General features: G+C 41.6%; 1 protein-coding gene across 4 annotated transcripts in view; it reads left to right on the top strand.

Annotated features, from left to right (window-relative positions):
• The window catches only part of HERC2 (HECT and RLD domain containing E3 ubiquitin protein ligase 2), a 1,448,528-nt gene that overhangs the window by 116,779 nt on the left and 1,315,775 nt on the right, over positions 1-15,974 (top strand). For all 4 annotated transcript variants that reach the window (XM_069204283.1, XM_069204284.1, XM_069204285.1 and 1 more), the window contains exon 7: positions 1,061-1,202. In XM_069204283.1, coding sequence (XP_069060384.1) covers positions 1,061-1,202 — 142 coding nt within the window. The remainder of the gene's footprint in view (positions 1-1,060; positions 1,203-15,974) is intronic.

Here is a 15,974-nt window from a genome sequence, read left to right as displayed (position 1 = left end):
GAAGATATTTATGGTGAAATATTCTTTGTGTAACAGAGAGAGAGAGAGAGTTTAGAAATTAAGGCTAATCTGGGAAGCACAACGTTGACAGCAGGATAGCTTTCACAGATGCTCTGCTTAAGTGTTTTGCCTTCATTCAGAAGGAAACTGTCAAGTCATCCATTCTACCAGAACATTAAGTAAGGTAACTCCTGAACCTTTTTGAGCACTTTAGGCCTGTTTTCTCCACTCCAGTTTCCAAATGAATTCCCACATGAGAGGTATAATTACAAAATGTGGTATGTTCTAATATGCCCACGGTGATTAATGCAACATCTCCATCAATCTTTTCAGCTCTATCGCCAAATTAAAAAACTCTAGTATTGTTTTTTTTGATAAACCAATTTTTGTTGTTTCTCTTGATACACAATAGTATAGTCCATTGCAGATATAACACATCAACAGCATTCACATGCTGTTCCAGCACCACCCATATAATAAACCAGTCATTCTCCTACCCATAATATGGCTCCTATTTAGCCCAATACTTAGCGTGTTTCTGTGGAGAAGGCCTGGCTTGGTTTATCCGTTGGTACATCTTGGCACACCGAACCTTCCTTAGTTTTATTGGAAGTCAGTATCTACACACTTCCTTAAACGAATCCAGAGGAATCTGAATATGTTGTTCTAGAATGCATCATGTGCATACAAATGATATTAATCATAACAATCTTGTAATGTCAAGTCCTTTTCGTCTTTTACTTTTGAAGAGTTGCTTTGAACAAAATAGCTTAATATTTTCTCACATGAATTGTAGAAAGGGAACAAAGGTGTGTCTAACTAGAATACACTGACTTCCTGGGGCAGAGCATGTCAGCCATAAAGATATTTCGGAGATCCTACTCCAGCTACTGGATAGAAACAACTCTCTGTACTGCCGAATGTTGCACAAATTATTTGTAGTTTGGACTATGCGTACAACTTGATGTGTATGTTAACTGCAGGGTAATACAAAAAATAAAAAGTTAAATAAAATGTATAAAAAACTCTGAATACTTTTTTATTTTTATTATTTTTCTAGGTGAAGATGCAGACCTATGCAGTGAATTGTTGCAAGAGTCTCTTGATGCCCTACGAGCTCTCCCAGAGGCATCCCTATTTGATGAGGGAACAGTATCATCTGTCTGGTTGGAGGTTGTGGAGAGAGCTACTAAATTTTTAAGGTCTGTGTTACTTTGTAAGACTTGAGAAATTCCATTTATGTAAGCACCATTTGTAGCTCAATACATTACTTCCTACTGTCACTTCTTTCCATGCTTGGCATATGTACATACTAGTTTGTAGATTGATAACCCACATTCGAAATGCTGCGTCAGATCAGTTTAGAGAAAGAATCTCCAATTCTTGAAGAACCATTTTGTGTATGCAGGCCAATTCACCAATCTGCTAATTTTCTTCCCCGTAGCTCTCAAATTGCTAGTTTGGAAATTTGCATTTGAGTGTTTTGCTGACAAATCAGTTTAGTATCAAAAATCTATGGAAACAATTGTTATATTCAAGAGTGTTAAAGAGGTAAAACAGCAAACTGCAGATTTAGCTGTGTTGGTTTATTAGTATTTTGTGTGTCTCAGTGTTGGTTTATTAGTATTTTATGTGCACCTGTTGTGCATTTAACTTAAAGTAGTCTTTCTTCATGCCAAGGCGCAATTCTTCTGACCTGACTAAGAGTGCCTGAATGCATCATTGTACACACCACACTACTGTGAGCGCATCTTACTATTTGTGTAAATCAGTTGATACAATAAGAATCAATTTGTAGATCCTTCTGTCCTCTGTTCGTAGACCTATTGTTAGTTCCTGGGAGCTTTGCTTTCCCATAAGCTTTGAGTTCTAACAGTTGCAATAATGTAAGAATATTCAGGTTTACACACATTTCCTCGAGGGAAATACATTTTTTTGTTACAAGTCCGGTCATCCTTCAGAATTAGACAAAGGATTTGTTATTCAGCAAACATGAAATCATTTTACTAATATTGCATTTTTCAGCATTTGGCAGACATTCAGTTTCAGCCCAGGCCTGGCTAACTTGAGGGCTACGGTTAGCATAAGTAAGTTCATGAGGTTCAGCTATAAGTATGACAGATTACTGCATTTCAACATTTATATAAACTCAAAACTTACTAATACACTTAATGAATACATTTGTATATTATGGAGGTCAATCAAGTAGGCACACTTTGAGGCACAGGTTATTTTCTATGTTAATACATTTTCTATGCAAAATCAAATACAGGGATACATGAAATTATTATTAGAAATTTTCCGAGCTCACAATCCCTCCTCTGATGACTAAATATGTAATCACATTTACATTTCCCAAATAAATTTATTTATTTTGTTATACAATTTTCTTTCACAGTTTTGTCTATTTTTTTTATTTCTTCCTTTTTCCCTTTGAAGTTTCCGTAAACAATTTTTCCATTCTAATTTCTTCCTTTTTCTGATCTTTTTTCCATCTTTTCATTTTAATAACATTGTACAATTGACATATTCCACATACTCCAATTAAGCAAGTTACAATAATCATAATCCCTTGTATAATATATTTTATTAATATCGCTTTTCCCAGGTTGCCAAGCCAATTCCCAGCTGAAGCAATTCCTTTGCCAACATTTTCCCATAAAATAGGTTCAGTTAATTCTTTCAGATCAGCTTTATCTTTGGTTAAATTGTTAATAAGGCTTCTATATTTTTTTTACTACTATCTGGTATATATGAGCAACAATGTTGCAGACTCAGCAATTTACAAACTCCGCCTTCTTTTGCTAAAAGGATGTCTAATGCAAGGCGATTCTGAAGAATCATAGCTCTTAACGCAGCCATCTCAGTATCCACTGGGATAATGGCTCCTGAAAAAACTGTCAACATGTTATCCACTATAGTAGACAACATTTGAATTTGAATAGAATTCAGAACAACTCCTACTGAAGGAATTATTGCTCCAAATATCTCTCCAACAATGCCAGAAACTGATTCTCGTTTTTGTCTTTCATGATGTAATTTAGTCATTTTAGGTCATTTTTTCAAGTCGGTAAATTTTCGGGAAAACTATCCCTAACTAACACGTGCCATACCATCCTTTAGGAAGACGGTAATATGCATTTGGCCCACAGATGTAAGAAACTCCAGGAACTGCAGAATCGTGACCATTCAACATGAATGTCCATTTATACTGAAACAAAAACACGTCTGCATTCACTCGTTCCCACAAATACCTTATCAACTCTAGATTGTGGCCTTTATGTACACAAAGCTTTCGTACATGTTGAGCATCTAAAGCTAATTTCCCTTGCTTAGTTAGGTCACTAAATGCATGATCATTTCCTGGCTTTCTTGGCACTAACCCTTTATCTATCTTTGCCTTTAATGCCATTTGTCTGTCCTGTGTGTGATCTAAAAAGCTCTTTTCTACTGGTGTCAGCAAACATGTTAAGTTATTGTGGTGGGCAAATCCAGTTTCAAAGGCTAATGTAGGTCTCTCATTATTACTGTGTTATTGTCCTTAGCTATCTTGTTCAGATCCCTAATTATAGGAACAAAAGAGAACACTACGTTGTAGTTGGAATAGAAATATTGAATGTACTCCTGATTATAAAATCTTGTTAGTAAAAGACTACAACTTATGCCATAAGTTAAAGGCAAACTATGATAGGCTACTCCTTCGTCAACTGATGCAGGAATGTGTGTATAAACATAACACTCTTTCACATCCATTGTGCCAACTCAGGCAATAAGTGATAGAAAACACTAGAAGAAATTTCTCCCTGTGTGTCATCTACGTGCAGATATTTCTCGTCTAACCTAAACTTATCTATTTTTGAGAGCATAGTAGTTGTCTCTATAGCTGTGATATGGTTGGTCTGATTCTTGTCAATAACAGTTATACCTACAATCAAAATCAATAGTTCGTTGGCATGTGTAGCTGCAGATACACATGCTGTGCATAGTCCGCCGTCTGGTGTTGGGCTCGGAGTGTTACAAGTTGTTTTTCTTCGAAGAAGTCTTTTCGAGTCACGAGACCGAGGGACTCCTCCCACTTCGGTTCCATTGCGCATGGGCGTCGACTCCATCTTAGATTGTTTTCTTTCCGCCGTCGGGTTCGGACGTGTTCCTTTTCGCTCCGTGTTTCGGGTCGGAAAGTTAGTCAGAATCGCGGAAAAATTTGTCGGTATTGTTTCGTTCGGTATCGGGTTAGTTAGAACAAGTCGAAACCGAATCTTGAAGAGCTCCGGTAGCCCCTCGGGGTAATTTCGATCGTCCGTCGGGGCCTGGTCGGCCCGACCGCGTGCAACATCGAGACTGATGGAACGGACCCCGTTCCGATTCTGTCCTAAATGCCATAATAAATATCCTTATACGGATCAACATTTGGTCTGTAACTTGTGCCTGTCCCCCGAGCACAAGGAGGATACGTGTGAGGCCTGTCACGCGTTTCGGTCGAGGAAAACGCTCAGAGACCGAAGAGCCAGGAGGTTGCAGATGGCGTCCACGCCGACAGGACAACAACGGTTCGAGGAGGAGGAAGAAGAGACTTTCTCCATCCACGAGTCGGATTCCGAAGAATTCGACGTCGAAGAACAACCAACCGTGAGTAAGACGTCGAAACAAAAATCACACGATAAAACTGACAAAGCCCAGGGGACGCCACCGCCAACAGGCCATGGCTTAACCCGGAAAGTAGGTGACCGTCCATCGGCACCGAAAAAGGGCGAGCTGGTGTCGAAGTCGTCCGACTCAGGTCGAGACACAGGCACGCAGCAATCTCGGGACCGAGAGAGTGGTGCAGAAAGGGGTCGACACCGAGACAGCGGCACCGAATCTGCTCGGCACAGAGACAGCGGCACCGAAGATGGTCGGCACCGAGAGGGCACGACGCCAAAAAGAAGAAAGATCTTGTCGGAGCCGAAAAAATCCAGAGACACGGTTTCGGTGCCGAAACACCCGGCAACCGAACCGAAAACCGGTTCCTACTCAGAGGAACAAGGACTATCCTCTCAACTAAAAAAACACAGATTTGAGGAGGAATTACAAACAATAGAACCAGATCACACGCAAAAGCGGATCTTTATCCAAAAGGATACAGGGAAGATCAGCACTCTTCCACCAATCAAAAGGAAAAGAAAACTTGACTTCCAGCGTCAACTCATGCATCACCGGCACAAACTCCACCACACTCACCAGCTCATACCACAATGAGCCAGGATGATCCGGATGCATGGGACCTCTACGACGCTCCAGTTTCGGACAATAGCCCGGAGTCGTACCAAACTAAACCCTCACCACCTGAGGATAGTACATCATATGCACAGGTGGTAGCTAGGGCAGCCGAATTTCATAATGTATTGCTACATTCGGAGCCTATTGAGGATGACTTCCTCTTTAACACCCTGTCCTCCACCCATAGCCATTATCAAAGCCTTCCCATGCTCCCAGGAATGCTAAGGCACTCTAAACAGATATTTCAGGAGCCAGTTAAAAGCAGAGCCATAACTCCAAGGGTGGAGAAAAAATACAAGGCACCGCCCACAGACCCTGCTTTTATTACATCACAACTGGCACCAGATTCAGTAGTTGTGGGAGCAGCTCGTAAAAGAGCCAACTCGCATACATCAGGCGACGCACCACCTCCAGACAAGGAGAGCCGCAAATTTGATGCAGCGGGAAAAAGGGTTGCAGCTCAAGCGGCAAATCAGTGGCGCATCGCCAACTCGCAAGCACTTCTAGCGAGATACGACAGGGCTCATTGGGATGAGATGCAACATTTCATCGAACACCTCCCCAAAGAGTTCCAAAAACGAGCGCAACAGGTGGTGGAAGAGGGACAAAGTATCTCGAACAACCAGATACGGTCTTCTATGGATGCAGCGGATACAGCTGCAAGAACAATAAATACTGCAGTCACCATAAGGAGGCACGCATGGCTGCGCACATCTGGGTTCAAACCCGAAATCCAACAGGCTGTGCTCAATATGCCGTTTAATGAACAACAATTGTTTGGGCCGGAGGTGGACACTGCAATTGAAAAATTAAAGAAGGACACCGATACAGCCAAAGCCATGGGCGCACTCTACTCCCCGCAGGGCAGAGGCACATTTGGCACATTTCGTAAAACAACTTTTAGGGGAGGGTTTCGAGGTCAACCCACAGAAACCAGCACCTCACAAACAAGACCACCTACCTACCAGGGACAATATCAAAGGGGAGGTTTTCGGGGGCAATACAGAGGGGGACAATTCCCAAGAAACCGGGGAAAATTTAAAGGTCCCAAAACCCCTCAAAATAAACAGTGACTCACAAGTCACACAACCCCTTCACACAACACCAGTGGGGGGAAGACTGACCCAGTTCTACAAATTTTGGGAGGGAATAACAACAGACACTTGGGTCTTAGCAATTATCCAACATGGTTATTGCATAGAATTTCTCCAACTCCCTCCAAACGTCCCACCGAAAACACACAATATGTCAAAACAGCATATAGACCTTCTAGGACTAGAAGTTCAAGCATTACTGCAAAAGGACGCAATAGAATTAGTACCAAGTCGACAAAAGAACACAGGAGTTTACTCACTGTACTTTCTAATACCGAAAAAAGACAAAACTCTAAGACCTATACTAGATCTCAGAACACTAAACACCTACATCAAATCAGACCACTTTCACATGGTCACACTACAAGACGTAATCCCACTGCTCAAACAGCAAGACTACATGACAACATTAGATCTAAAAGATGCGTATTTCCATATACCAATACATCCTTCGCACAGGAAATACCTAAGGTTCGTATTCAAGGGAATACATTACCAATTCAAAGTGTTGCCATTCGGAATAACAACTGCGCCAAGAGTCTTTACAAAATGCCTAGCAGTAGTAGCTGCACATATCAGAAGGCAGCAAATACACGTGTTCCCTTACTTAGATGACTGGTTAATCAAGACCAACACGCTAACAAAGTGTTCACATCACACAAATTATGTTATACAAACCCTTCACAAGCTGGGTTTCTCCATCAACTATGCAAAGTCACACCTTTTGCCGTGTCAAACACAGCAATACTTAGGAGCGACAATCAACACAACAAAAGGGATAGCCACTCCAAGTCCACAAAGGGTTCAAACATTTCACAAGGTAATACAGGCCATGTATCCAACACAAAAGATACAAGCAAAAATAATATTAAAACTCCTAGGCATGATGTCTTCATGCATAGCCATTGTCCCATACGCAAGGTTGTACATGCGGCCCTTACAACAGTGCCTAGCATCACAATGGTCACAAGCACAGGGTCAACTTCTAGATCTGGTGTTGATAGACCGCCAAACATACATCTCGCTTCTATGGTGGAACAATACAAATTTAAACAAAGGGCGGCCTTTCCAAGACCCAGTGCCAACATACGTTATAACAACGGATGCTTCCATGACAGGGTGGGGAGCACACCTCAATCAACACAGCATCCAAGGACAATGGGACATTCATCAAAGAAAGTACCACATAAATCACTTAGAACTGTTAGCAGTATTTCTAGCGTTGAAAGCATTCCAACCCATGATAACCCACAAATACATTCTTGTCAAAACAGACAACATGACGACAATGTATTATTTAAACAAACAGGGGGACACACACTCGAGACAGATGTGTCTCCTAACACAAAAAATATGGCATTGGGCAATTCACAACCATATTCGCCTAATAGCACAATTTATTCCAGGGATCCAGAACCAACTAGCAGACAATCTCTCTCTGGATCACCAACAAGTCCACGAATGGGAAATTCACCCCCAAATACTAAACACTTACTTTCAAATTTGGGGAACACCTCAAATAGATCTATTTGCAACAAAAGAAAACGCAAAATGCCAAAACTTCGCATCCAGGTACCCACACAGGTACTCCCAAGGCAATGCTCTATGGATGAATTGGTCAGGGATATTTGCGTACGCTTTTCCCCCTCTCCCTCTCCTTCCATATCTAGTAAACAAATTGAGTCAAAACAAACTCAAACTCATACTAATAGCACCAACATGGGCAAGACAACCTTGGTATACGACACTAATAGACCTGTCAGTAGTACCTCATGTCAAACTACCAAACAGGCCAGATCTGTTAACACAACACAAACAACAGATCAGGCATCCAAACCCAGCATCGCTGAATCTAGCAATTTGGCTCCTGAAATCCTAGAATTTGGACACTTAGACCTCACACAAGAATGTATGGAGGTCATAAAACAAGCTAGAAAACCTTCCACTAGACACTGCTATGCAAGTAAATGGAAAAGATTTGTTTATTACTGCCATAATGATCAAATTCATCCATTGCATGCGTCTCCAAAAGATGTACTAGGATATTTACTACATTTGCAAAAATCCAATCTAGCTTTCTCTTCCATAAAGATACATCTCGCTGCAATATCTGCTTACCTGCAGATTACTCATTCAACTTCCCTGTTTAGAATACCTGTCATTAAAGCGTTTATGGAAGGCCTAAAGAGAATCATACCACCAAGGACACCACCTGTTCCTTCATGGAACCTCAACATTGTCTTAACAAGGCTAATGGGTCCACCTTTCGAACCCATGCATTCTTGTGAAATGCAATACTTAACGTGGAAAGTTGCATTTCTCATTGCCATCACATCTCTAAGAAGAGTAAGTGAAATACAGGCGTTTACCATACAAGAACCATTTATTCAAATACACAAGAATAAAGTAGTTCTAAGAACAAATCCAAAATTCTTACCAAAGGTTATCTCACCGTTCCACTTAAATCAAACAGTAGAATTACCAGTGTTCTTCCCACAGCCAGATTCAATAGCTGAAAGAGCACTACATGCATTAGACATCAAAAGAGCACTAATGTACTACATTGACAGAACAAAAGTAATTAGAAAGACAAAACAACTATTTATTGCCTTTCAAAAACCTCATACAGGAAATCCAATTTCAAAACAAGGTATTGCAAGATGGATAGTTAGGTGCATCCAAACATGCTATCTTAAAGCAAAGAGAGAGCTGCCTATTACACCAAAGGCACACTCAACCAGAAAGAAAGGTGCTACTATGGCCTTTCTAGGAAATATTCCAATGAACGAAATATGTAAGGCAGCAACATGGTCTACGCCTCATACATTTACTAAGCACTACTGTGTAGATGTGCTATCTGCACAACAAGCCACAGTAGGGCAAGCCGTACTAAGAACTTTATTTCAAACTACTTCCACTCCTACAGGCTGAACCACCGCTTTTGGGGAGATAACTGCTTACTAGTCTATGCACAGCATGTGTATCTGCAGCTACACATGCCAACGAACGGAAAATGTCACTTACCCAGTGTACATCTGTTCGTGGCATTAGTCGCTGCAGATTCACATGCGCCCACCCGCCTCCCCGGGAGCCTGTAGCCGTTTGGAAGTAGATCTTCAACATTTGTACATTTGTAAATATATTACTTTAACCTTCATTAGGTACATACGTATTAATTCCATTGCATGGGCACTATTACTAGCATACACAACTCCTACCTCACCCTCTGCGGTGAAAACAATCTAAGATGGAGTCGACGCCCATGCGCAGTGGAACCGAAGTGGGAGGAGTCCCTCGGTCTCGTGACTCGAAAAGACTTCTTCAAAGAAAAACAACTTGTAACACTCCGAGCCCAACACCAGACGGCGGACTATGCACAGCATGTGAATCTGCAGCGACTAATGCCACGAACAGATGTACACTGGGTAAGTGACATTTTCCTTATTACCCATGATCTGTAAGGAATCAGAAAGTAGAAGCAATAAAGTTTTATAGCTGTGCAGGAAAAAATCAAAAACAATCTTCAACCTCCTTTAGCAATTATTTACAGCTTTTAGTCTTACTTTCAGAATTCTTTTGTCAAAAATCGGTAAGGTTGTCAAAATCAGTTTATCAGCTTGTCAAATCAGGTTATCAAAGTCTTTTCCGGTTAAATTTTCAACAGTCTCTTTTCTTGTCACTTTCTTAGGTTACAGTTTTTCACCAATTCAGTTCATTGACTTCTTTCAAGTGGCAAAATATTGGCCTGGAACGTCTCAATCAAAAATTCTTCTTGCCATTGCTTGGTAGTTACATATGCCCATTCAGGACCTGAGTACCTTTGGTTTGCGATTCTTTCTCTCTTCAGTTTGTGATCACCACTAAATTGTCTATCGCTCAAATCTTCTTTCCTGGTAGTATCGACGACTTCTTGGATGGTTGTTAATGCCATTGCCTTCTTCGCTTTTGGGTGTGTTTCTGGCCACTTCTCTCCTTTCAGTGGCTTTTTTGTCAGAACTCTTTTCATTATTGGACACTAGTTGTTTTCTTTTGCCGTTCCAGCAACTGGTCCAGGAGGAGTCCAATCTCTTTGGCTTTGATCTGCCTCAATTCCTTTCCTGCTGGGGTCAGCAGTTTGTTCTGTCAGTCTTTCAGAACCGTCTGCTTCAGGGAAAACCCTTCTCTGGTTAGGTTCTCCTATTGTTTCATTAGAGGTCAGTTCATTTTCACTCTCCTGTATTCCTTCCACTTCGTCTCTGACAGGAGTGGTTATGTTGGCTGTGGGGTGCTCCGGCACAGTTTCCAGTTCACCTTCTCTTCTCTCCTTCCCTGAAGTGCGTTTGGATGATGTTGGCAATCTCAACTACTCATTTTCTTGCTCTGTAGGATTGGATACTTTCCGAGTGTGACTGGCACAGATTCAATTTGGAAGTCCAGCCCACTTCACAGCTGTGGTAGTGATTAAAGCTACCTCGTAAGAGCCTTTCCACCGAGGCTCCCAGCACGACTTCCTCACGTGCTTTCGGATCACAACCCAGTCACCTGCTCTCAGGCCCTGGTCTTGAGACGGTTGCAGTGTGGTAGTATCCCCCTGAAGAGAGAAAGTGATACATATCAGCCAGGTCTTTGCAGTAGTCCAATACCATATCATCTGTAATGTTCACAAGAGCATTTGCAGGTACAGCTGGCAACCCCATGGCTCTTTCCATGAGGATCTTGTGTGGCGATAGTCCTGTTTTCTTGTCAGACGTGCTTCTCATTGACAACAGAACTAGTCCTAATGCATCAAGCCATTTCAGATTTGTGGATCCACACATCTTTTCCATTATTGATTTCAAGGTACCATTCATTTGTTCTACAAGTCCTGAGGCTTCGTTGCGGTAACTACAGTGCAGTTTCTCTTCAATGTTTAAGGCTGAACATAGCAGTTAGATCACTTCGTTGTTGAAGTGACCTCCCATATCTGATTTTAAAGAGCCTGAGAAACCAAAGCTTGGAATCAGCTCCCTAAGCAGAAACTTTGCTACTGTGAGACTGACATTTCTCTGTGTGGGATAAGTTTCAATCAAGTGACTAAAGATGCACACAATCACCAACACATATCGCAATCCTCCACACACAGGCATCTCAGTGAAATCCAACTGCATTCTGCTGAATGGTCCTCCTGCTTTTCCAATATGGCCAAGATAACAATTTCCACTTTTCTTTAAATTATATACAGTTCAAGGCGCAAAACCTTGCAACTTGATCTACATATCCATTTCCTATTGACACAAAATCCTGTGATCTCTGATGTGCACTGCATTTCACCACAGCAATCTTTTTGGGCAAATGAACCACTTGTAACAGTTCATGTATTCTCTCACCATTTCTTACTGGTGAGCCAGAAGAGGTCAGGAAACCTCTCTGCGACCACAATTGGCCAAAGCCATGCACTATGCCAAATCCATATTGACTGTCTGTGTAAATGGTAACTTTTAGCTGGGTTGAAATATAGCATGCTCTAGTCAGAGCCACCAATTATGCCACTTGCACAGAAAACACTCATTGAAGCCATGAAGCTTCCAGTATGCCAGAGATGGTACTTGCAACGTATCCTGCTCTCAATGTGCCCATATTATCTTTCAGGCAGGAACCATCAACAAAGATTATTTGGCCATTCTCCTCCAAATAGGTATCTCTAATATTAGGTCTAGGTTTTGTGCACAATTTGGTTATTTCTAGACAGTCATGTTCAGTATCATCCATTTTATCAATGTCAGTATTTTCATTTGAAAGCAAAGTTGCTGGGTTAAGTACTGTACATCTCTTGCGTGACGCATTTGGAGATCCAAGGATAGCGGTCTCGTACCTGGTCAGCCTTGCACTGGTCAGATATTGAGTCTTAGACCTTGTGAGCAAGACTTCAATAGAATGTAGGAAATTATAGTGAGGGGATGTCCCATCACAATGCTCTCACTCAGAACGAGGCTATGTTCAACTGCTGCTACGGACCGCAAAAGCCTGGTAAAGCTGCTGCATCTAGGTCTAAAGTGGCTGAAACAATGCCACTCGGCGATTGACACTGCCATGTGTTTTAGTCAAGACGGACAAAGAACATGCATCACTTTCATGACAAAACAACATAAAGGGTTTCATGTAATCAGGCGTACCCAAAGCTGGGGCTTGGCACAAGCTTGCTTTCAAATCTGTAAATGCTTTCATACAGGCTTGATCTAGCACTATAGGATCTGAAACCTCCTTATGAGTCAGTTCCTGCAAGGGACTTGAAATGACTGAAGAATTTGTGATCCACTGGCGGCTGTAGTTCACCATTCCCAAGACAATCCTCACATCTTTCTTGGTAGTTTGGGCAGGCATCTGTAATAAGGTTGCAACCCTCTCTCTAGATTTGTTTCTGATTCCCTTTTTGATCAAATGACCCAAATATTTCACTTCTTTCTGACATTACAGCAGTTTGGTTGGAGACACCTTATGACCATTGTCTCCCAAGTGGTTCAGTAGCACAATTGTCATATTTGCACCCTTCTCACATTTTGGATGCAATTAGCAGATCGTCAAAGTACTGCACCAGTGTCGACTGGTAAAGCATTGCCAGTGACTCTAAATTATTTTTCAAGATCTGGTTGAAAACGGAAGGTGACTATGTGAACACCCTTGTGGGTTCGTACACCAACAGAAGACCATATTTAAGAATTTGAACCAGTAGAGAAATCTGCTATCCTCATGAAGAGGTACAGAAAAGAAAGCTTGTGACAGGTCCACTACAATGAACCATTCAGCATCTCATGGGATTTGAAACATGATCACTGCTGGATTTGGCACCACTGGGCAGCATTTAACCACAATCTCTTTTATTTTTCTCAAATCTTGAACAATTAAAACTTTCCCAAATGGCTTATGCAATCCTGTTATTGGTGAATTGCACGGGCTGCTCAGCACTTCTTTCAAAACTCTTTTGTCTAGGAATTCTGCAATTATTGGTGCCACACTTTCGATTGTCTTTTTTGTCATGTGGTATTGCGGAATTTGGGGAAAAACTGCATTAGGCTTAACTGTAACTCTAACTGGCTCAGCTCCTTTTATTAGACCAATGTCTTTTCCTGAACAATCCCATACCTTTGTCACAACAGATTCCTGTAAATTGGAACAGTAAAAACTGGAAAGAAACTAATCAGGGTATCCTTCATTCACGGTGTCATAATTTATTTGAAGATTTGGATCATCTTCATCATTACAGTTTGTCTGAATTTCAATGCCATCATTTGAGCAAGTAATTGAGCATTTCGTTTTGCACAACAAATCCCTCCCCAGTAAGGACACAGGGCTTGAGTCACGTGCAGTCCTCTAAAATTGCCAATTTTGACCGGGACTGGTTCTGTTATTGGGTTCATCAAATATTGGTTTGCAACTCCTACAATCTGGACTGGTCTCCCTGAAAGGGGCAGGTCTGGAACTTCTGCAGTTCTCACTGTAGATCGTGTAGCTCCAGTGTTGACCAAAAATGAGACTTTGTGACTATTCTCCTTTCCTTTAACGTAGGGACCTTTCTGATCTACATCTAACGATGCAGCTGACACGCATCCCTCCTCATCAGAACTCTGTCACTCAATCATCGTTTATTCCATTCTCACTGTGTAGGGGGAATTGGTGTACAGTATTATTACTATGGTTCAATCTTCGACCTGTGACCGTCTGAGAAAGCATCACCAGCTGCTGGTCCATAGGGGCTTGAGGTATTTGAATTTGTTGTCTAGGCACCATTTGCACATGGGGTTGCATCTGCTGTATCTGGTGCATTTGTACCTTTAATGGCTGTATAAGTTGCATGGGCTGCATGGGTTGAAAACCTTGCATTGGATTCACATTGTTCTGAAAAATTTAGTTTGGACCTCTCATTCTCGGCCCTCATGTTCTGGAAAGAATTGACATCACTCTTTTTCTGAACAACACCTTCCTGACTTACCATCGGGCACTCCCGTTTCCAATGCCCGAGGCCCCCGCAAGCGTGACATGACAACATTCTTCTCATTACTTGTACTTCACCCTGTATCGCCACTGTAGTCTAATCAGGATCACGATTTACACTTCCCATTCCTCCAAGGCCTCTACCTCTGCCTTGACTTTGAGGTGGCATGATTCCCTACTGCTGTGGCTGAAATTTCCCTGAATCCCGGTTTGTGCAGCCTTTATCTGCATCACCATTGCCTTTTCTTCAAACTTTCTGTGTTTCAATTCCATCTCATCGTTACAGTATTTTGCGTACTTCAATACCTCATCAATTGGCTTTGCTTGCCAGCAAATCAAATGACTCTTAATCATCTGACTAATTTCAGGTCTCAATCCTTCAACAAATCTAAGCACAAAATGAATCATGTCTTTTGGCTCAATTGTTTCTGTACCACTGTAATGCTTAAACCCCGTAACAATCTCTCATAGTATGCGTGAATTGACTCTTTCGCTTCCTGAGCTGTCCTGTCTATGTGCTGCCAATCAATGTTCTTGAGTGAAATTCTCATTTTGAAAAATTCAGTTACCTTATAATAATATTTAATTACATCAGGGGACAGTGCACCTGTTTCTGGATCTCTCTTCGGCTCTCGTGTTGGCCAATCTGCGCTTCTTTTCCATTCAATCCATAAATCAGCTGGAACTACTATCTCTAAAACAGTGTTCAAATCATCCCACAGACATTTTGAAGTTTTACAAACCTGTCTGTCTGCTGATACCATTCTACAGGTTTCTTGGTCAATCTGGGATAATTATTTGTGAATGACAATATGTCACTCCTGCTCCAGGGGACATGTACAAAATTCTCTCCTGGAATCTATCTAATTGGTAGAATTTGTCCGGGTCCTCAGCCTGCGACATGTTTGCAAGGGGAGTGTCAGAATCACCCCTTTCTTTTCTCCTGTTTCTTCACCCATCTGCCTTCCCATTTATCTAATGCTCTCCATGTCTGAATGCTTTGAAATAATTCTTTAAGATGTGTTTTCATCCCTGCAGTTCTATTGTGTTTGAAATCCTTTGCATCAAATTCTAACCTGTAACTCCTCTTCAGATATTTTGTTTTTCCAATGTCTATGTCGTACTTCTCTGCTAAGTTTGCTAGCCTTTGATGTACCTCCCCCACTTCTTTTTTAACTTTTGGGCGCAAGTATTGCAATTATGCTTCTGTGCAGGACTTGAGTCAATTTACACCCATAGTTCCTTCAACAAGTTCACCTGCTTCCATCCCAAGTCTAGTATAGTTCAAGTACTCTTCTCCCCTAGAAGCACTTTGCAGGCTATTCAGCTTATCTAACCATGTGGTCAATTGCTGGGCTGTCAAACCTCGTAGTGAAATGTTATTAGGCGGAGTACTTGGGAACTGTTGTACGGTTAATTTTAGAGGTTGCGGTGTCATTAACTTCAGGTTGGGACTGATGTGTGACCCTACTTCAGTATTTGGAGTTGCTCTGTAAGGACTTAAGTCTAACAATGACCCTGTTCTGTCAAAGGTCCGACCCACAGGAGAGACTATTCTGGCACTCCCATTGACACAGCTTCTGGACTTGGTCTAACATTTGATTTCTGTGGGTGCATAATTCCTGTGTTCTGGCTCATCAACACGGACATATCTGTCTGTGTTCCTGTTATAGGAGT

Source organism: Pleurodeles waltl, chromosome 8, assembly GCF_031143425.1.
Source record: "Pleurodeles waltl isolate 20211129_DDA chromosome 8, aPleWal1.hap1.20221129, whole genome shotgun sequence".
NCBI classification, from domain to species: domain Eukaryota; kingdom Metazoa; phylum Chordata; class Amphibia; order Caudata; family Salamandridae; genus Pleurodeles; species Pleurodeles waltl.
Note: the sequence above shows the minus strand (reverse complement) of the source record. Positions and strands in the feature narration are given on the sequence as shown.